At 31.8% G+C, this 22,152-nt stretch overlaps 2 protein-coding genes across 3 annotated transcripts; both read right to left on the reverse strand.

Annotated features, from left to right (window-relative positions):
- Positions 1-10,185: 10,185 nt before the first annotated feature.
- On the reverse strand, positions 10,186-12,067 carry LOC147507418 (pentatricopeptide repeat-containing protein At1g08070, chloroplastic-like). Its single transcript, XM_086599046.1, has 2 exons — positions 11,726-12,067; positions 10,186-11,620 (listed from the first exon to the last, which is right to left on the reverse strand). The coding sequence occupies exons 1-2, from the start codon at positions 11,994-11,996 to the stop codon at positions 10,458-10,460; spliced, it is 1,434 nt and encodes a 477-aa protein (XP_086455172.1). The 5' UTR covers positions 11,997-12,067; the 3' UTR covers positions 10,186-10,457.
- Positions 12,068-12,729: 662 nt separating this feature from the next.
- On the reverse strand, positions 12,730-21,067 carry LOC147507419 (branched-chain-amino-acid aminotransferase 3, chloroplastic-like). 2 transcript variants are annotated; one of them, XM_086600127.1, is made up of 11 exons: positions 17,552-17,610; positions 17,247-17,422; positions 17,098-17,177; positions 16,834-17,011; positions 15,235-15,411; positions 15,020-15,151; positions 14,500-14,598; positions 14,210-14,326; positions 13,912-14,007; positions 13,297-13,409; positions 12,730-13,089 (listed from the first exon to the last, which is right to left on the reverse strand). In XM_086600127.1, exons 2-11 carry the CDS (start codon positions 17,388-17,390, stop codon positions 12,969-12,971), a joined length of 1,257 nt encoding a protein of 418 aa, XP_086456253.1. In that variant the 5' UTR covers positions 17,391-17,422; positions 17,552-17,610; the 3' UTR covers positions 12,730-12,968. The 2 variants fall into 2 exon arrangements, with proteins under 2 accessions (XP_086456253.1, XP_086456254.1); XM_086600128.1 differs by lacking the exons at positions 17,098-17,177; positions 17,247-17,422; positions 17,552-17,610 and adding an exon at positions 21,003-21,067.
- Positions 21,068-22,152: the final 1,085 nt, after the last annotated feature.

Raw genomic sequence — 22,152 nt, forward strand, 5'->3', positions numbered from 1 at the left:
AATAAAAACAATAATGACAAATATTTTAAAAATATATAATAATGAATGAAACTAACGTAAAAAATAATTAATGGGGAACCGAAATCCTGCAAATGCATCAAACTATAACCTCAAATAATATTTAACAGAAAAATCAAAACACGGATGCAAATGCAAGTTTAAATTAATCTTAAAAAAAATTAATATTAAATTGGAATATGAATACAATATATATTAAACTAACCTTAAAGAATAATTAACAGAAAAATCAAAACTTTGATACAAATACATCAAACTAACATAAAAAAATTTGTCGGAAAATCGGAACCGGATGCAAAAATGCATTGAGCTAACCCTCAAAGATTAAATTAATGGGAAATCGAAACTGGATGCAACTGCATTGAACTAACTCAAGAAAAATTAATTATAAATTAGAAACATGATGCAAATCGTGGAACTAATCTTAAAAATTAATTAACGGAAATCAAAAAAAAAAACTAGATGCAAATTCAATTTTATCAAATAATAAACAAAAATCACAACTAGATGAAAATGCATTAAACTAATCTCACAAAATAATTAATGGGAAATTAGAAACTGGATGTAAATGCATTGTTCAAAAAACAATTAACTCGAAATTGAAAATTAGATGCAAATGTATTGAACTAATCGAAAAGAATAATTAACGAGAAATTAGAAACCGGATGCAACTACATTGAACTAGAGTCTCAAAAATAAATAACTTGAATTGGAAACCGGATGCAAAAACATTGAACTAACCTCAAAATATAAATAATGAAAAATCAGAAACTACATGCAAATACATTGAACTAACCTCAAAACATAGTTGGGTTATATTGTGGTAATATCTCGAAAAAATAGTTTTGCATTTAAAATGGTGTTTATCTTATCTCTTTCCGTATGATTGGAAACTCCGTGCTATTCAAGTAATTTCAATATATATGAACTTCACCTTATTAGGCAATCTAACTAAACTTCAATCAAACTTCTATTATTAAACAACAAAATGAAGTTGAAGGATTTTATCAAATTAAATTTCTTTTTTTAATGGAGAGTTATCTTTTCATGTTATAAGAAATTTGGTTGATTCCTTAATATAATATTAATATATAATAGTTATGCATATTTACAAATATTTTTTCAGAATAATTAATATAACAACACCCGCTCATAGATAATCTTTGAATATTCCACATAGTGAGTCATGCATAATTTAAATAATAATTAATGGAAAATCGGTGAACTTATAATCTTTGATGATCCCACATAGTAAATCAAGCATAATTTACTTTCTATGTCATGTTTACAAGGACACTACAGATGAATCAGTAGAAGTTGGTATTACACACCACATTGGATAATTAAAAGGAAATCAGAAACTGGATTTAAATACATAATAGAGCTCAAAGATTAATTAACGAAAAATCAGAAATTTTATACAAATGCAATAAACTAAACTTAAAAAGTAATTAACTAAAAATCGGAAACTGGGTGCAATTGCATTAAACTAACGTCAGATAATAACTAATGGGAAATTAAAAATTGGATAAAAATCCCTGAAAAATAAATAACAGAAAATCGGAAACGGTATGCAAATACATCAAACAAACCTCATATAATAATTAATGGAAAATCGGAAACTGGATGCAAATGCATTGAACTAACCTCATAGAATAATTGGTGGGAAATCGGAAACTAAATGCAAATACATTGAAATAATCTCAAAAAATAATTAACGGAAAATCAGAAACTGGATATAATTGCATCGAACTAACCTCAAAGCATAAATAATCAGAAACTAAATGCAGATGCATTGAACTAACTTTAAAGAGTTATTAACAAGAAATCGAAAACTGAATCCAAATGCAATGAACTAATATCAAAGACTAATTAATTAAACATTGAAAAATGGATAAAACTGCATTGAACTAATCTAAATGAATAATTAACGGGAAATTATATTATAAATTTGATGTAACTGCATTGAACTAACCTTAAAAAATAATTAACGGGAAATCGGAAACTTGATGCAAATGCATTGAACTAACTTTAAAGAACAATTAACACAAAATTGAAAATTGGATGCAAAAAATTGAACTAACCTCAAAAGAATAATTAACGGAAAACTAAAAACTGGATGCAATCGTTTAAACTAAAATCGAGATTAATTAACGAAAATCAAAAATTGGATGCAAATGCATTGAAATAGCCTAAAAAATAGTTAACTGGAAATCGAAGTCGGATGTAAGCTGCATCATGATGACCTCAAAGATAAATGTCTGTTTTTAGCCTTCTCACATGAGTAATTAGGAACCAAAACGAAAGTGAGTTTATAAAAAAACAGAACTCTTATATGTATGCAAACCGTATATAGAAATTGTAAACTATCGAACTAACCTAGAAAAACAATTAATGGGAAATCAAAACCTGGATGCAAATGTATTGAACTAATCTCAAAAGAGTAATTAATGGGAGATTGGAACCCGGATGCAAAATGCAATGAACTAATCTCAAATACTAATTAACTAAACATCAAAAATTGATGCAACTTTCTTGAATTAACCTTAATGAATAACTAACGGAAATCATAAAGTGGATGCAATTGCAAGAAACTAACCTCAAATAATAATTAACGAAAATCGAAACTTGATGCAACCGCATTGAACTAACCTCAAAGAATAATTAATGAGAATTTGGAAACTAGATGCAACGCACTACATTAAACTAACCTCAAAGAATAATTAATGAAAAATCGAAACTTGATGCAAATGCATTGAACTAATAACCCTAAAACATATTTGTATTATATGTAGGGGAATAAATATCTCGACAAATATAGTTTTACATTTTAAGTAGTGTTTATCATAATTCTTTTATTGTGATTGGGAATGTTTTGCTATTCAAGTATTTCAATATTATCTTCGCCACATTGGGCATTCTCACAAAACTTCAATCAAACTTCTATTGTTAAACCTAACAACAAAAAGAAGTCGGTAAGTTTTATCAAGGTTTGATGCTTCCTTTTTATAGAGCTATGCATAGTGGTGCAAGAAATTTAAATGAGTAATTAATATAATTTTTATATCTCATAGCTATGCATAGTTGCTAATATTTTTTAGAATAATTTAATATAACGGCACCCATTTGTAAAACACGTTCATATGACAAATCTGTTCAAGTGGGAGTAGTGTATTATTTGAGGATATGGAAACAATCAATCTATTTTAGTGATTTGTACACATTAGTATACAAAATCTTGTGATGATTTCTTGCTAAATCACAATAAATATAATAAAACTATTATACAAGCTAGATCGAGTTTAAGATAATTCTATTTGAAAATTACGGATTAATATCCTAAACCACAAAGTGAAGAGGCTATTTCAATTTGATCCCTTAGTTTCCAAATACTTATGCACCATAATCATCTTCCATTAACGCATTTGGTTTATTTTTAATAAAAATATCTTGTGATTCAAAATTTGCCGCTAAATCACCATAAATCTAAAAAAAAGACATTATACAAGCTAGATCGAGTTTAAGATAATTCTATTTGAAAATTACTAATTAATATCCTAAACCACAAAGTGAAGAGGTTATCTCAATTTGATCTCTTAGTTTCCAAGTACTTATGCACCATTATCAACGCTCATTAATGTATTTCGGGTTTATTTTCAATAAAAATATATTACGATTAAAAATTTGCGGCTTAATCACCATAAATCTAAAAAACTATTATACAAGCTAGACCGAGTTTAAGATAATTATATTTGAAAATTATGGATTAATATCATAAACCACAAACCTAAGAGGCTATCTCAATTTGATCCCTTAGTTTCCAAGTATTTATGCACCATAATGCATTTCTTCATTAACTTATTTCAGTTTATTTTCAATAAAAATATATTCCGATTCAAAAATTTGTGTAAAACATTTTGTGAAAACCTTTTCAAAGACACAAAAAATTTTAATAGATCCCGGTTTGCCCGGTCCAAAAATCTAGTATATATATTATAGCTATATACTTTTTTGGCTCTTGGAGATTCATAGAGACTCCAACTTTTGTAAAACACTTTGCTTGATTATGGAAAAATAGGAGAGAATACTCCCAAAAAATAAACATTGTTACCAAAAAAAAAAAAAAAAATATATATATATATATATATATATATATATATATATATATATATATATATATATATATATATATATATATATATATTTATACTCTCTTAGCTCTATTTTTTAGAGCAAAGAAAATTAGAAATTTTTTATACTCCCAAAAAAACCAAACATTATTACCGAAAAAAAAGAGATATTTATTATAGTTATACCCTATTGGTTCAATTTTTTGGAGCGTTCATAGAGACTCCAACTTTTGTAAAACATTTTGCTACGGAAAAATATGATAGAAAATTGAAAGTTTACATATACTCCAAAAAAACACCAAACATTATTACGAAAAAAAAAATGAGATATATATTATTGATATACCCTCTTGGCTCTATTTTTTGGAGCCTTCATAAAGACTCCAACAGGAAAATTGGAGAGAAAATTGGAAGTTTACGTATACAAAAAAAAAACCAAATATTATTATAAAAAAAAATGAGATATATATTATAGCTATACCCTCTTAGCTCTATTTTTTGGAGCCTTCATAAAGACTCCAACTTTTGTAAAACACTTTTATTTTTAAAAATATTTGAGAAAATTAGAAGTTTACGTATACTCTAAAAAAAACCAAACATTATTACCGGAAAAAAAGGAGATATATTGGCACTATTTTTTGGAGCCTTCATAGAGACTCTAACTTTTGTAAAGCACTTTGCCTAATTACGGGAAAATGGGAGAGAAAATTGGAAGTTTACATATACTCAAAAAAAAAAACCAAACATTATTATCGAAAAAAATGAGATATATACTATAGCTATACCCTCTTGGCTTTATTTTTTGGAGCCTTCATAAAGACTCAAACTTTTATAAAACAGTTTGCCTAATTACGAAAAAATATGAGAGAAAATTAGAAGTTTACGTATACTCTAAAAAAAAACCAAACATTATTTCCGAAAAAAAAATATATATATATATATATATTGGCTCTAGTTTTTGGAGCCTTCATAGAGACTCCAACTTTTGTAAAGCACTCTGCCTAATTATGGGAAAATGGAAGAGAAAATTGGAAGTTTACGTAACTCAAAAAAAAAAACTAAACATTATTATCGAAAAAAATGATATATATATTATAGCTATACCCTCTTGGCTCTATTTTTTGAAGCCTTCATAAAGACTCCAACTTTTATAAAACACTTTGCCTAATTACGGAAAAATATGAGAGAAAATTAGAAGTTTACGTATACTCTAAAAAAAACCAAATATTATTTTCGAAAAAAAAAAAGATATATTGGCTCTATTTTTTGGAGCCTTCATAGAGATTCCAACTTTTGTAAAGCACTTTGCCTAATTACGGGAAAATGGGAGAGAAAATTGGAAGTTTACGTATACTCCAAAAAAAAACAAACATTAATATCGAAAAAAATGAGATATATATTATAGTTATACCCTCTTGGCTCTATTTTTTGGAGTCTTCATAAAGACTCTAACTTTTGTAAAACACTTTGCCTAATTACGGGAAAATAGGAAAGAAAATTAGAAATTTACGTATACTCTAAAAAAAACCAAACATTATTGCCGAAAGAAAAGGAGATATATTGGCACTATTTTCTGGAGCTTTCATAAAGATTCCAACTTTTGTAAAGCACTTTGCCTAATTACGAGAAAATGGGAGAGAAAATTGGAAGTTTATGTATATTCCAAAAAAAAACAAAGATTATTATCGAAAAAATGAGATATATATTATAGTTATACCCTCTTGGCTCTATTTTTTAAAGTCTTCATAAAGACTCCAACTTTTGTAAAACACTTTGCCCAATTACGGGAAAATATGCGAGAAAATTAGAAGTTTACGTACACTCTAAAAAAAAACCAAACATTATTACCGAAAAAAAATGAGATATATATTATAGTTATACCTTCTTGCTCTATTTTTTGGAACTTTCATAGAGACTCCAACTTTTGTTGCCTAATTACGGGAAAATTAGTGAGTAAATTGGAAGTTTACATATACTCCCAAAAAAACCAACATTATTACCAGAAAAAAAATGAGACAAATATTGGAAAAACACTATCACATGTTTTTTCACACATTTTTTCTTTTTCCTTCATTCTAAACACTCAAATGTAATTAAGAAAATAAAATTATACTTGCATATTCTAGAAAATATATTTGATCAACAACTTGATTTTCCAACTGTTCATGAGATGTAATTCTTACCAACTGTTCAATGTTGCTACCACGATATGGTCAATGCACATTAATGGAAACACAATATTTTTTCAAATCCCATGGTGTAGCACTTTAGATCTCTCATCTCTCTAAAAGCCTAAGCCTAAATAGCATTTGAGATATGTCTAAAAGCCTGAAGACTAATGTGTTTCAATTTTCAATGTGATTAAATATTATAAACCATAAAAAAGCCTAACGGAAAACTTTTTAATTTGGATTTATGTTTTTATCATAACATATATAATTTTGTCTCTTTGATGATATATACCATATAGCGAATCATGTTTAATTTAATTTTTAATTTTTTTATTATTTTTTTTAATGTCATGTTTGCAAGGACACTATATAAGAATCAATAGAAATTGGTATTACACACAACCATAGATAATTAAGGGGAAATCATAAACTTGATACAAATATTGAACTAACCTCAAACAATTATTAATGCGCAATCGGAAACTAGCTTGGATGCAAATGTATTTACCAAACACAAATAATAATTAACGAGAAATCGGAAACTGGATGCAAGTGTATTGAACTAATCTCAATGAATAATTAACGAAAAATCGAAAACTCAATACAAATACATCAAAACAAATTAACCTTAAAGAATAATTAATGCGAGATCAGCAACTTAATACAAATGTATTGAACTAACATCAAAGAATAATTAATGGAAAATCAGAAACATGATGCAACTGTATTGAACTAACCTCATAAAATAATAAATTGCGGGAAATCGGCAACAGGATGCAGATGCATTGAACGGGCCTAAAAAAATAATTAACTGGAAATTGGAAACTCGATGCAAATGCATTTAACTAACCTAAAAAAGAGTTAACGGAAAATTGGAAACTGGATGCAACTGCATTCAACTAACCTTATAATAATTAACGGAAAATTGAAAATTGGATGCAATTGCATTTAACTAACGTCATAAATTAATTAAGTGAAAATCGGAAACTAAGAGCAAATGCATTGAACTAACCTTAAAGAATAATTAACGGAAAATCGAAAACTGAATGCAACTAAATTAAGCTAACCTCAAAGAATAATTAACTGGAAATCAGAATCTAGATGCAATTACATGAAACTAACATAAAAGATCGAATAATTTACATGAAATAAAAAACGGATGTAACTCTGTGAAACTAATTAACCTAAAAGGAAAATTAACGGAAAATAAAAAATTGGAATCAAATGCATTAAACTTACCTAAAAAAATAAGTAACGGGAAATCACAAAACGAAACAATCGAATCTAGAAGCAAATGTATTGAACCAACCTCAAATAATAAGAACAGAAAATCAAAAAATAGATGCAATTGCATTAAACTAACCTCAAAGAATAATTAACGGAAAATCGAAAACTGGATGCAAATGCATAGAACTAGCCTCAAAGAATAATTAACCCGAAATCAACAACTGGATACAATTGTATCGAACTAACCTCTTAGTATAATTAACGAGATATTGGAAACTGGAAGCAACGACAATGAACTAACCTCAAAGAATAATAAACGGAAAATCGAAAACTGGATACAATTACGTGAAAGTAATCTCAAAAAAATAATTAACAAGAAATTGGGAACTGGATGCAAATGCATTGAACTAACCTAAAAAAAATGACTCAGAAACTGGATGCAGCTACATGTAACTAACTTCAAAGAATAATTAACGGGAAATCGGAAACAGGATGCAAATGCATAGAACTAGCCTAAAAAAATAATTAAAGTTAAATCATAAACTGGACGCAAATGCATTGATCGAACTAACATCAAAGAATAATTAACGGAAAATCAAAAACAGAATACAAATGCACCTCAAAGAAGAATTAACGAGAAATCATAAATTAGATTCAAATGCATTGAACTAACCTCAGAGAATAATTAATGGGAAATCGGAAACATGATACAAATGCATAGAACTAGCCTAAAAGAATAATTAAAGTGAAATCATAAACTGGACGCAAATACATTGATCGAACTAACCTCAAAGAATAATTAACGGGAAATCAGAAACAGAATGCAATTGCATAGAACTATCCTCATAGAATATTTAACAGGAAATAAACAATTGGATGCAACTGTGTTGAGCTGACCTCATAGAATAAACAAGAACTTGAAAACTATTGAACCAATCGTACCTCAAAGAATAAATAATGGAAAATTCGAAACTACATGCAAATGCATGGAACTAGTCTCAAAGAATAATTAACGCAAAATTGATAATTGGATGCAACTGCATCAAATCAAACTAACCTCATAATATAATTAACAAGAAATCGGGAACTGGATACAACAACATTGAACTAACCTCAAAGAATTATTAACATGAAATCAGAAATTGGATGCAATTGCAAGGAACTAACCCCAAATAATAATTAACATAAAATCGGAAACTGGATGCAACTACATAGAACTAATCTCAAAGAATAATTAACGAAAAATTGGAAATGGATGCAAATGCATTGAAATAACCTTAAAGAATAATTAACGTGAAATTAAAAATTGGATGCAACTGCATAGATTTAACATCAAAAAATAATTAATGGAAAATCGGAAACTGAATGCAAATGCATTGAACTAACCTCAAATAATAAATAATAACGGAAATAAAAAAACTATATGCAAGTGCATCAAGAACTAATCTCAAAGAATAATTAACGGGAAGTCGAAAACTGGGTGCAACTGTGTGGAACTAACATCAAAGAAAAATTAACCGAAAATAGGGAAGTGGTTGCAAATGCATCGAAATAACCTCAAAGAATATTTAACGGGAAATCGAAAATTAGATGGAACTGCATTGAGTTAACCTCAGAATAATTAATGAAAAATTGGAAAGTGGATGCAAATCTATTGAACTAACCTCAAAACATATATAGTTATATATTATAGGAGTGAGAATGTCTCGACAGGTACTGTTTTGCAGTTAAAATGGTATTTATCATATCATTTTTCATATAATCGAGAATATCTTTCTATTCAAGTAGTTTCAATATAATTCTCGCCTCATTGGGTATTCTCACAAAAATTTTATCAAACTTCTATATTAATTGACAAAAAAAAAAAATGGGTTCATTCTTTTTACGGAGTGTAGAATTTACACGTTATAAGAAATTTGGATGAATGATCAATATAATATTCATATCTCATATCTCAACATAGTTATTAATATTTATTAGAATAATTTAAAATATCGGCACCCGTTCGTAGGACGGTTCCAAAGCTAATAACTTTATATAGATGAATCATTTTGTTAATGATAATTCCAGCCCAGTTTCCCATTCAATACAAAGGATCAACAATTGCTGTCCAGCTATCCAAAATAGATCACATCTGTTTATATAAATATAATGTCTCGAGATTTACACACAAATGTCTATGTGTATTTCAATGCAAACTGATGTTACACACTAAGTCTGGACAGATAGGACACAGTATTTTAGGACAGCAAAACCGGACTCTGATCAACTTTGAGTCAAAGTCTTCTTTGGTGTCTAATAATGCACTAGTCAACAGATGGTGGAGATTTGGCAATGATTGAGGCTGTAGAAAAAGGATTTAGGCGGCGTCTGGAATTGAATGATGCACCTCTTCAAAGAGATGGCTCAATAACATTCATGTGCCCAGGGAAAGTGGTACAAAAGTATACGCCAATTTTCTTCTGGAATGGAGCTATCAATTATTTTCCATTCCACTAAAAGGTGGAATAGAGTGAAAAGGAAAACATATCTAATTGCTTGTGGGGCAGTCCTTAAAATAATTCACTATTGTTGGAAATCAGGTAGTCCAGTTCTCACTTTATTTGCTCCCGAGGGGACGCAAATTTGACTCTGTAGACTTAACCAAGAATTATTTTCTGCACAATCAAATTACATATTCCTGCCACGTCACTGGCAACAAAAAAAATGCAGCTTCTCATGCTAAGGTGGGTGAAAACATATATGCGAACTAAGTTATTACAGAGGCTACTAGGTAATCTACCGCTTAAATGGTCTCCTATAGGTAAAATGTATTTATCAAAGAACCAACCTATTCTACAAATCAAACTGGGCTCAAAGTGGAATATTTTCTGGTTGACCTCTGTTTGAAAATAGCAGCCATGCCTTTGAGTTACCTAAGATCAGATGCATCGACCCTACTACATCCAGGGGCCTTTCTCACTCCAATGCAGCCCATAATATCTCTTAAATGATATGCCTCAGTCCATCTCTTAAAATTAGAGTACATGTTCGACAAAAGTGTGTATGTCCCCCCACCTACACCACTCGCACCAACAAGACGTCTGCTGACATTTTCAAGTATTTTTTCATTTCCGTGAAGCTTGCACGCATTCACAAGTGCCCCCAATACCGTCTGATCAGGTTCCACAGGCATATTTTTCATGAAAGCCTCTGCTTCAACAAGGAGTCCAGCTCGACCATACATATCTACCATGCAAGCATAGTGCCCTAACTCTGGAGTAATCCCATAAGTGTCCTGCATGGCCTTGAAGAATACCAACCCTTTATCTATTAATCCTGCATGACTACAAGCAGATAACAAGCTTATGAACGTAATACCGTCTGGAACAATACCATGACACAACATAAGAGAGAACAACTCCAAAGACTGCTTGCCATATCCATTCATAGCCATGCCACCTATACCGATGCTCCAAGAAAACAAGTCCTTGCGCTTGAGCTCATTAAACACTTTAAGAGTCATACCCATTTCACCACATTTAGCATACATGTTCATAAGTGCATTCCCAACATTACCATCCTTTACAACATCAAGTCTACCATCCATATAAGAATGCACCCACTTCCCTAAACTTAAGTCCCCTAGTAAAGCACACACATGTAAGACATTAACTAAAGTAGCTTCGTTAGGCTGAACTTCTCCCCCTTGTAACATTTCTTGAAAAATCCTAACTGCCTCTTCATAATACCCTCTTTGTGCATAACCACCCAACATAGTAGTCCAAGTGACAACATCTCTCTTACCCATTGTTTCAAAAAGGCTATGTGCACTTGTGATAGACCCACAGCTAGTATACAAACTCAATATTGCATTGTTCACAAATATGTTATTTTCTCCACTCAAGTTTCTTAAATTGTAACCATGTACAGCTTTTCCATATTTAAGAGCTCCTAAGTTAGAACAAGCTGATAAAACTGTAACAAGTGTTACTGAACTAGGCCTTACATCCATAGACATGAAAGTTACCAAGGCTTCCACATCTAAACCACTCTTAACAAGTCCAGACATCAATGAAGTCCATGACACAACATCTGGGACCAATATAGAATCAAATATTCGACGCGCAGATAAAATATCATTAGAACTAATGAACAAATGAATCAAAGAGTTTTGAATAAAGATGTCTGAAAGATTACCAGATTTTATAATGTGTGCATATATTTCACGACCCTTGTCAAAGGCATGAAGTATAGAACATGCTCTGAGGGCATATGTGTAGGTGAAATGGTCATGTGAAGTTGGTTTATGGACCATTTGGTTATAGAGTAGTATAGCATTCTGAGGGGTGTTCGACAGTGTGAAAGATTTTAAGAGTAGATTTAATAAGTTGGGTCTGGGATTTGTTATGATGTGGGCTTGAATTTGGCTAAATTGTTTAGGAGTTAGGAATAGTTGTTTCGATAGCATCTTGCTTAGTTGCTTGAGTATTGGAAGTGTGGATAATTTCCTCTGTTTCACTCAAAGTTGAAGTCTGTCACTTGTTAGTATGGACTATGGACTACTGACAATCTTACAAAGTATTTGTGAATATTAATTCTTTAAACATAATAAATTTGACTAACCAAACTGCAAACTTCAATTCTCATATTGGTTGAAATGAAAATTCCCAACAACACTAAACATCTAAACAACCAAAGAATAATGGATTGTCAAAATCAATGGCACTATAGACTAGAATTTCCTATCCTGTTTGTGAGCATGATCTTCATAGTGAGTTCATCTCAGCGGAACTCGGAACGAAGGCTGCGTTTGATTGAATAAAAGAGTAGTCTGTAAGGTGTAAACAAATTAACTGGTAGTGTAAGAGAGACACCAAAACGATGATCAAAAGAGAATTTAAAATCTAAGGAAATAACAATTCCAAAACCAAGAATATTCATTTTCCTTTAATGACTGAAGCAGGTGAGGTATCATCCCTTCCCTCTTTTTCTCTGTGTATCATTTTCCACAAACCTTAATTCATGTGAACCCAGCCTACTACGAATCTGGATAATTTTCCACGCGACAGATTACTTTTACGTGGTTTAAATGGTTAAAACATGAAAATATTGACTGATGAGTTTAATAGGAAGTGCCTTCTCTTCTTTCAATACTGCTTGCCTGCTGTTAATTTTTTTTCTTTTACCATGAAATTGATATATCAAACGCAAAAATGAACCAATTACCATAAAAGGAATCCCCAAATGACAGATGTCTACAATGTAGACATAGCATGAAACTACAAATCTACAGCAATACAGCCAAGCAATCCACACTAATGAGAAGTGCGTCCAAAAAGAGACCCTTTAACTCAACATGCAAGTTAGAAATCCCCTAGAGACATCTCAGATTCTCAGACATCTAGGGTTGACATATTAGATGAACGCCGTTGCTCACAATCTAATATAACTGGACAGTCCAACCCATTGGGTCGTCTGTCTGCCCCATCTGTAAACTTGTAAGGGAAGAATAAAGTTGTTGTGCAACAGCACCCACTCCATTTTCTCCTCCATAGGATACCCTGCAGAAATATGAAAGTCAAGCTAATTAGTTAAAACATACCACCACTAGCAGTTCCTACCCTAGGAGTCCATGAAACAAATTTTAGCACAACTCTTAATATTTTCTTCTATCCCAACAACCGCCTACGAAAGTAATAAAGCAAGGTAAATGACAACAAATTTATGTTTCCATTCAAATTCAAAAAACAGCCATGACAATAATTCACCTTTTGCCGAGGTATGTTATACTTCCCACAGGTGATACAACCACTGCTGTTCCCGTACAAAAGACTTCATCGGCAGCAAGCAGTTCCTCCACTGCGACAGGGCGCTCCTCCACCTACAGAGTACAAATTAGTGTCTAACAAGTAACAAGATTCTTCAGTCCTTCTAAAGAGGCAACAAAACCTTTGCTTGTTGGCATGGTGACACAACTATGATTTATCATGGTAACACATTTATGATTGGATTTGGAAAGAGGCAACAAAACCTTTGCTTGTTGGCATGGTAACACATTTATAATTTATCATATAAAATTCAGTAATTTGGTTGGCATGGTATTCAAAAGAACACAATTTGCTGGTTGATAATGGGACAAATAAAAATCAAATGAACCAATTGGTGATGAGTGACTTTATCCTCTTGTCATAAGCTTCAACATTTCCTCAACAGCACAATGCCATGCATATAGACTCTACTATGTAAATCAGCTCATCCTTGGTGATTTATATCCGTTTTTGTTTTTTCCCTATTTCAATAGCTTATATAGACTCTCATTTGTATCTTGATATAAATGTTTCCTTTTCCTGTTAAAAGAGACAGAGAGAGCTGTGAGAGCATACCAGGAAACCTTGCTTACGAGCAACATCAATTATGCTTTTACGTGTGATTCCAGGGAGAATCGTCCCTTTGATTTCTGGTGTAAAAATCGTCCGACCCTGGACCACAAAATCAATAAGAACACATCAGAGGCATATTCATCAACTATATTATTTGAAATCATTTTTTGATATATTGGAGGATGTCAATGTCAGCTACAAGATGATCCACAAAACGATAATGATATTAGTACCAAGATACGAAAAATGAGAAACTCAAGTACCGAGAGTTCAGATAATTGTAGGGATGACTTCTATGTACCTTCACAACAAACACATTACAAGAGGACACCTCCTCTAGGTATCTTTTATGAACAGAATCAAGGTACAGAACATCAGAATATCCTTTGGCTTTAGCTGCAGACTGTGCCTTTAGAACCTACAATACATTGTAGAAGAGAAAGCGTCACATTAATTTAGAAAAATGTTTAACATTAAAAGTCACGCTGGACTAGCTATCAGATTTAACTTCAATGATGAAAGGACTGAATCGAAGAGATGAAAGAATAAAAAATAATGAAATATATGATTAGTCTTGAGGAAGTAACATACTGGAGCATAGTTTCCTATGGTCTTGATGCCTCCAGTTCCACCAGGCGTTGCACGATGGTATTCATTCTCAACCACCAAATTTATGGGTGCAAGCCCTTCCTGGCAATATCCATACATACATGTTAATAACCGAAAAAACATGCTGAAAGTTAAAAATTGAAAAGCAATTACCACATAAAATGTTGTGGGGAAAAAATAAATATACAAACAAACAACAAAGATTTTTTTTTTTTGGTTGGCACAAACAACAAAGATCAAAGACTAAGAACTTAAGAAGGCATATTGTACGATAGTAGACTAGTAGCTATAACATAGTGCACAGACAATACACACAGAAATGAGAAAGCTTGTTAGAAAAAGCATAAATACTTCTAAACGCTTCTTACACAACAATAGATGAGAAATATTAGGATGATCTTACATGAAGGTAAGTAACAAAAACCATTTTCTTCAAGTGCCGATTGAATTACTACTTGGTTGAACAAGAGGATTGATATGTGAACAGGGTAAGTTTATCAACCTTGAAATAGTTTCCAACTGGAGAAACATAAATAAGAAATGTGTACTCAGGGGCTGGTGCAAGGCCAAGAACAGCTCCGCTTCCCATGAGCAGTGGTCGGATGTATAAAGAGCCTTTACCTGGAGGTGGAACCTGTGTTGAAATGTTAAATAAAGGATATGATGAGAGTTGGATAATATTTATCAAAGACATGTAATAAGATAATTAGTACCTACCCAACGTTTGTTTGCCAAAACAGTGAGTTTCACAGCTTCCACAAATTGTTCCACAGTAGGTGATGGCATGCACATCCGCTCTGCGCCCATTCTCATCCGCATTGCATTTTCTTCAGGGCGAAACAGTAAAATGGAACCATCCTTCTTCCTGTATGCTTTCATACCTTCAAACAAACCCTAAAGAAGAAACAAATCTTTTATTTAACTTTGTACGGTACATACACAAATTAAACAAGTGCATATGAATATAATTTCATCTCTCCTATAAATATGTTCCACTTGAAATGCAAACAACTTATGAATAGTATTTAACCAGAGGACACGAAGATAGTAAAACGTGGCAATAACTATTAGCAACACTAAGATTTCCCATGAACAAATGACTGTTTTTTTCTTGCACTAGGAACATGTTTTTGACTTCTCTTCATCACAGTTATTATTAAAAATCTAAAAGCAAGATTTGCTCCATCTACATGCACAACTGGAATTCTCGTTCTTATCCACAAGAATAAAAAAACCTCGCTCGGATATCGAGTATATAGTGTTTAATTGGGAAATATGATACCCAAATATAACGTCAATATCATCCCCCTCTTTATTTTTAATATGGATTAATTCTTATGTTCTGAATTTCTGATACATCGGCTAAATCTATCATTTGGGTGCCCAATATATCAGCGTACATCGGTTTGTCGGTCCATGAAAGAGATAATGTGGGTGCATTATAGACTTATAGTAGACAACTAGTGGTACAAATTAGTCTCCATATTGTGGATCTTTAAAGTTAGTTAAAATTTCAAATCCAGCCCAATTCATTTTGGGGGGGGCGGGAATATCACAATATCCAAATATTTTGGGTACTCAATTTCGGAGTTTGATATATATTATATATCTTAATCGTTTTCGCACACGGATTCCAATTCGGTATGCTATGCGGCTATGTAAATATAATAGAAAGTTACAAATAATTAAAATTGGAAAGTGAGGAGTGATAATCAGATACAGTTGGTAGTTTGTTCCTCTGAGGTTCTAAAAACTTGCATTTGATTTACTTTCTTATGCTGTCGACTATCATTTCTATCCAATTGGACGAGTCAACAAAGGCAACTATGGGATACAAGTAACAAGAGTTTTAGTCTCATTATGTATATAGATGCACAAGTGTTTAATTTCCATCACTGCTTGTCACATTTGTTTAAGAAACAAGGCTAACAGATATATCAGCATAAGGTTTTCTCACACTTAAAATCGGTTTGGTCACTTTAGAGAAATGATTTTCTCTTTTCCGTCAGGAAATGATAACTATAGGAAAGTGGCAAGTGAGGTTGTAGGAGAGAGGGAATACAAGTAATCCTTGGGTCTTCAAATCTACAACGATCAAAATCCCCTTCAACTAGTAAGGGCGATTACTTCTCTCCCTCTCTCGAAATAATAATCCATTGAAAAAGGCATTAGTTAAAGAGGGCAAGGATTACAGATTAAACAAAAGACAAATGTCCTAGTTCAAAGTATGCCTTAATGTAGTAGTTTTATGTTCTTGGGCATTTTAATTAGTATAATGACACTGAAGTTTAGCTTTAAAAAGTTCGCTTAACTAACCTGACCATAGTTCAAGACTCCAGAAGATGGACTCAACTCAATATTACCAAAGCGTAGCAATTCACCTTTGGAAAAGTCCCCATCATTAGAACATTTGGTCACATACATGTAATCAGTCTCCACAAGACCAAACCCAAGCTCATCCCACGATATGTTAGCCAACTCAAGTGTTTCAGTACTGCTCCAATAATACCAACACCACATAAGCACTACTATCAATAACCAATCAGAAACTGGAAAAAAAAAAGTGTCATACACACACACCTAAGAGTACTTGATACACTCCTCCTTATTGAAGAATCTACCAAAACAGATGTATTCCCGAAAGAGAAGTGATTCTGAAGCTGCAAAAATATATTCTTTAATACAAATATTGCATGTCTAACTAAACAAAAGCTTTACTTACTACTTACCTTGAGAGACGTAGGAGAGAATGGTCTTTTTGTTTTGGCATTATTATTATTAAAGAATGCTGATGTAATAAAGGTTTCATTCGGTTTTAGAGATGGTAAAATAAAATGTCTCCCTCCTCCATTAATAATGTCGCAACTTTCCATTCCTCCTCCGACGTAACCGCCAAGTTTTAAACCTGGAAACATAAAAATGTAAAAAATGTTCCTAATGGAAGTAATTAATACTGATAAATCTACAATAAATCCAATTTTTAACTCAATGTTAACAATATTTTGAATTGATAAATCAGCTAAAATAAACTTACGGGTTGGTGAAGCTCTGGAGAGAGATGCTGGTGGCTGCTGTTGACTGTGTTGTTATGTCACGTGCGCGTTTACAAATAATATTTTAATGGGCTTGGATATGGTTTTGGGCTTGGATCCTACTTCAAATGTTTCTTTTCGCGGCATGCTACTTGAATATTGTCAAGTTTTTATCAAGAAATTGGTCCAAGGCCCATTTGCAAGTGAAAATTACTCACATAATGTTTTTTTTTAATCACTTTTCGGGTGTAAATAACCCGGAAAACCAATTTTTGAGTGAAAACAAATAGTCCAGATTTGAAATAAATATTTTCCAATTTTACCCTTTCAGTCGTTTTGCTATGAACAATGAGTGTCCATACTTTATGTTGATGTATGAACATTGATTGTTTATACCCAAATAGGCTAATGTACCTCATACAATATGTTGAGGTATGAACAATGATTGTTCATACTTCAATATATGTTCTTACTGATCATACATTATGTTGATATATGAACAATGATTGTTCATAGCTCACGTTGAAGTATAAACAATGAGAGTATTCATATCCAAAATAAGTATGAACAATTATTGGTCATACTAGTCCAATAGGTGTTTTTAATGATCATACATTACGTTGATGTGTGAACAGTGATTGTTCATACTCCAAATAGGTATGAACAATAATTGTTCATATCTCATGTTGAGGTATGAACAGTGATTGTTCATACTCCAATAAGTGTTTTTATTGATCATACATTATGTTGATGTATGAACAGTATGAACAATGAGTGTTCGCAGCTCATGTTGAGATATAAACAGTGATTGTTCATAATTCATACCCCAAATAGGTATGAACAATAATTGTTCATACTGTTCATACATCACACAATGTATGATCAGTAAGAACAATGATTGTTCATACTCCAATAGGTGTTTTTACTAATCATACATTATATTAAGGTATGAACATAACAACCATTGTTCATACTCCAATAAGTGGTCTTACTAATCATACATTATGTTGATGTATGAACAATATGAACAATGAGTGTTCATAGCTCATGTTGTGGTGTTCATACCCCAAATATTGTTCATACTCCGATAAGTGTTCAGATTGTTCATACATCACATAATGTATGATCAGTAAGAACAATGAGTGTTCATAGCTCATGTTGAGATGTGAACAATGATTGTTCATACTCCAATAGGTGTTCTTACTGATCATACATTATATTGAGCTATAAATAGTGATTGTTCAAACCCCAAATAGGTATGAACAATGATTGTTCATAGCTCATGATGAGGTATGAACAATGAATGTTCATACACTAAATAGGTATGAACAATCACTGTTCATCATACTATATACACTGGGTGACTGGGTCGTTTCGGTTGGGTCGGGCCACTTATTATTTCGCATTAGGGGTATATGTGACATTTTATCTATCCGAGCCGTTTTTAATTTCGCGTCAAGAGTATACTTGAACTTTCATCTACCTGGTCCTTATGAGTGAATAAAAAAAAAAGTGTCCTTACGAGTTACTTTCTTCCCTTATCTGTCCTAGAGAGTTTCTCCCTAAATTTCCATATTAAGGAATCATCAAGTGGTGAAGATCACATTTTCAGACCTGATTAGTACCTTTCTCTCTCTCTTTCGTCAGGACCGCCCACCTCTTTTTACTTCCCTATTTTTTTTAAACTCCTCTCAATATTCATCCACTTAATACAGTTAACCCCTCAGATATTCTAACATTATTTATAGGCCCCTCTCAAATGTTTTTCTAAGAAAAGCCCTCCTCCAAAAAAAGGGTGATCTTGGACACACCTATAAAACAACTCCCATACCCCATAACTAACAAAAGTTTTTGTCATACCCCAATAACCGTTTCAATCCAATAATATCTCCCAAATTCATTTGGGGTATTTCCAATAGGGGCTAAAAAAAAAAAAAAAAAAAAAAACAGCAGCAACATAAGGCCTTGTGAATTCAAAATAATTAGTTGTTGATTCATGCTTATTGGTGAGAAAAATGTTATTAGAGAGTGAGGTAAATTATTGGAGAAGAATTCAAAAATATTTTTTATTTTTTTTTAAAGAAAGAAGAATAAGTAAATGACTTGTTTTGTCTTGGATACGCCTAATAAAAAACAAGAGTAATTTAGGAACCTAAATATGTCTTAAATAATTTTATTTATTTATTTTAAAATTGGGGTACGGGAGTGTTTTTATGGGTGTGCCCAAGATCACCCCAAAAAAACTAACACTTTTTAACGAAAAGTCCCTAAAACAGATTTTGAGATAAAGTCTTTGAAAACAATTGTCACTAAAACACACTTTCCACACAAAAATATAACAATCCTCAATCATGGCAACAAAATGGAACAACCAATAAGCATTAAATATTTTTCAACAAGTGCGTGTCAAAACATTTTAAAGGGGTTTTGAAAAAGAGGGGCCTTACAAATTGTATGTGTTTTTCATGTCGTTATGTAAACTACTACTACCGAAAAGTAGCTTTGTTTTCCTACCACAACTTTATCATGGACATATAGAGAAGCTAACAGGGTTGCTGATGCACTTGCTGGCCATGCTTCTGCAATAGCTATGGATGATCAATGGTGGACCAACTACATACCGACTAGACCATTGGATTATCAGCAAATCTCCAACGTTGTTCCTTCTACCTGTTCATTTTGGTGGCTGCATCCACCTTCTTTTCTTTTTGAATGTTTAGATTCTGATCTTCGTGGTGTAAAGTTTGAAAGAATGATCAGACAATAAAACGTTGCCTTTACCAAAAAAAAAAAAAAAAGTAGCTTTGTTTTGAACGGACTAACTAATTGTATTCTATGGTAGTCGTTTATCACCAACAAATATTGCAAGTCACTGTAAACCAACAAACATTTCAAGTCACCATTACAATAAATCCCAAAAGTGGGATATGCAAAGTTTTGTTGAGGAGCGTCAATTAATTCTCAATTAAGTTAGCATTCTTTTTAGTGTAATTCAACTTTTAATATTGATTTTATTTGTAATGAGGTTGGTATCTAACTTTGTACCAACACTAGTTTAATGTGATCTAACCTAGAGAAAAAGTATTTTTTCTTGCTCTCAAAGTCTATTTTTAAGTTTTACTTAATTTTTTATTGCACTAACCCACCACTAACGTGTGCAAAGTCTAAAGTATGCACTCACTAGAAAGAAACATGGAGGGGTGGTCTCAGACCAACCACCTCCATTGATCTCAAGGCTCATGTGATTTGGCTAATGTGTAGGTTAAGCACACTGCATATTCAGGGCGGGATTTGAGATTGTGGGGCCAAGGCGAACTTCTAAAAGGAGGCCTAAAGTAACCTGCACATTAGCCCACGATATGTTAGCCAACTCAAATGTTTCAGTACCACATAAACACTACTATCAATAACCAATCAGAAACTGGAAAAAAAAAATGTATCATACACACACACCTAAGAGTACTTGATACACGCCTCCTTATAGAAGAATCTATTGAAATAGATGTATTCCCGAAAGAGAAGTGATTCTAAAGCTGCAAAAATATATTCTTTAATACAAACTAGTTTTCGAACCCATCCATCCTACGAATGGGTGCCGTTATATTAAATTATTTTAAAAAATATTAACAATTATACATAGCTATGAGATATATATAATAATTATATTAATCACTCATTCAAATTTTTTGCACTACTCTCAATAAAAATGAAAACGCCAAACCTTGATAAAACCTATTGACTTAACTTTAGTACATTAGGTTTAACAATTGAAGTTTGATTGAAGTTTTATGAGAATGCTTAATGTGGCGAAGATGATATTGAAACTACTTGAATAGTAAGACACTCTCAATCATAATAAAATAATTATGATAAACATTATTTAAAATACAAAATTATACTTGTTGAGACATTATATCCCCCCTACAAATAATACAATTATGTTTCGAGGTTAGTTCAATGCATTTGCATCAAGTTTTTGATTTTCTGTTAATTATTCATTGAGATTAGTTCAATGTAGTTATTGCATCTAGTTTCTGATTTCCCATAAATTATTCTTTGAGGTTAGTTCAATGCAATTGCATCGAGTTTTCGATTTCCCGTTAATTATTCTTTGAGATTAATTCAATGTAGTTGCATTAAGTTTATGATTTCTCGTTAGTTATTCATTAAGGTTAATTTAGTGCAGTTGCATCCAGTTTTCGATGTTTCTTTAATTAGTTTTTGATATTACTTCATTGCATTTCCATCCAGGTTCCAATTTCTCATTAATTACTCTTTCAGATTAGTTCAATACATCTGCATCCAGTTTCTGATTTCTAGTTAATTATTTTTAGAGGTTAGTTCGATGTTCAATGCATTTGCATCTAGTTTCAAATTTTTGGTTATTTATGCTTTGAAGTTAGTTCGACCAGTTACATCCGATTTCTGATTTCTAGTTAACTATTCTTTGAGATTATTTCAAACGATTTGTATCAAGTTTCGATTTCCGTTAAATATTCCTCAAGATATTGCATCCAATTTCTGATTTACCATTAGTTAATCTTTGATTTTAGTTTTATGCAATTGCATCCGGTTTGATTTTCACGTTAATTATTCTTTGAGG

The sequence above is a fragment of the Coptis chinensis genome, chromosome 3 (genome assembly GCF_015680905.1).
Source record: "Coptis chinensis isolate HL-2020 chromosome 3, ASM1568090v1, whole genome shotgun sequence".
NCBI lineage: Eukaryota > Viridiplantae > Streptophyta > Magnoliopsida > Ranunculales > Ranunculaceae > Coptis > Coptis chinensis.

What these genes read in the sequence shown, in the direction of transcription:
- LOC147507418 (XM_086599046.1), bottom strand. Translation starts at nt 11,996, where the DNA reads ATGCTATCGAAACAACTATTCCTAACTCCTAAACAATTTAGCCAAATT. An exon ending in TGCACACATTATAAAATCTG is followed by an intron (nt 11,621 to 11,725) that starts GTAATCTTTCAG and finishes TATTGGTCCCAG; the next exon opens with ATGTTGTGTCATGGACTTCA.
- LOC147507419 (XM_086600127.1), bottom strand. Translation starts at nt 17,390, where the DNA reads ATGGAAAGTTGCGACATTATTAATGGAGGAGGGAGACATTTTATTTTA. An exon ending in CAGTTGGAAACTATTTCAAG is followed by an intron (nt 14,599 to 15,019) that starts GTTGATAAACTT and finishes GGATATTGCCAG; the next exon opens with GAAGGGCTTGCACCCATAAA. An exon ending in CTCGTAAGCAAGGTTTCCTG is followed by an intron (nt 13,410 to 13,911) that starts GTATGCTCTCAC and finishes TGTACTCTGTAG; the next exon opens with GTGGAGGAGCGCCCTGTCGC.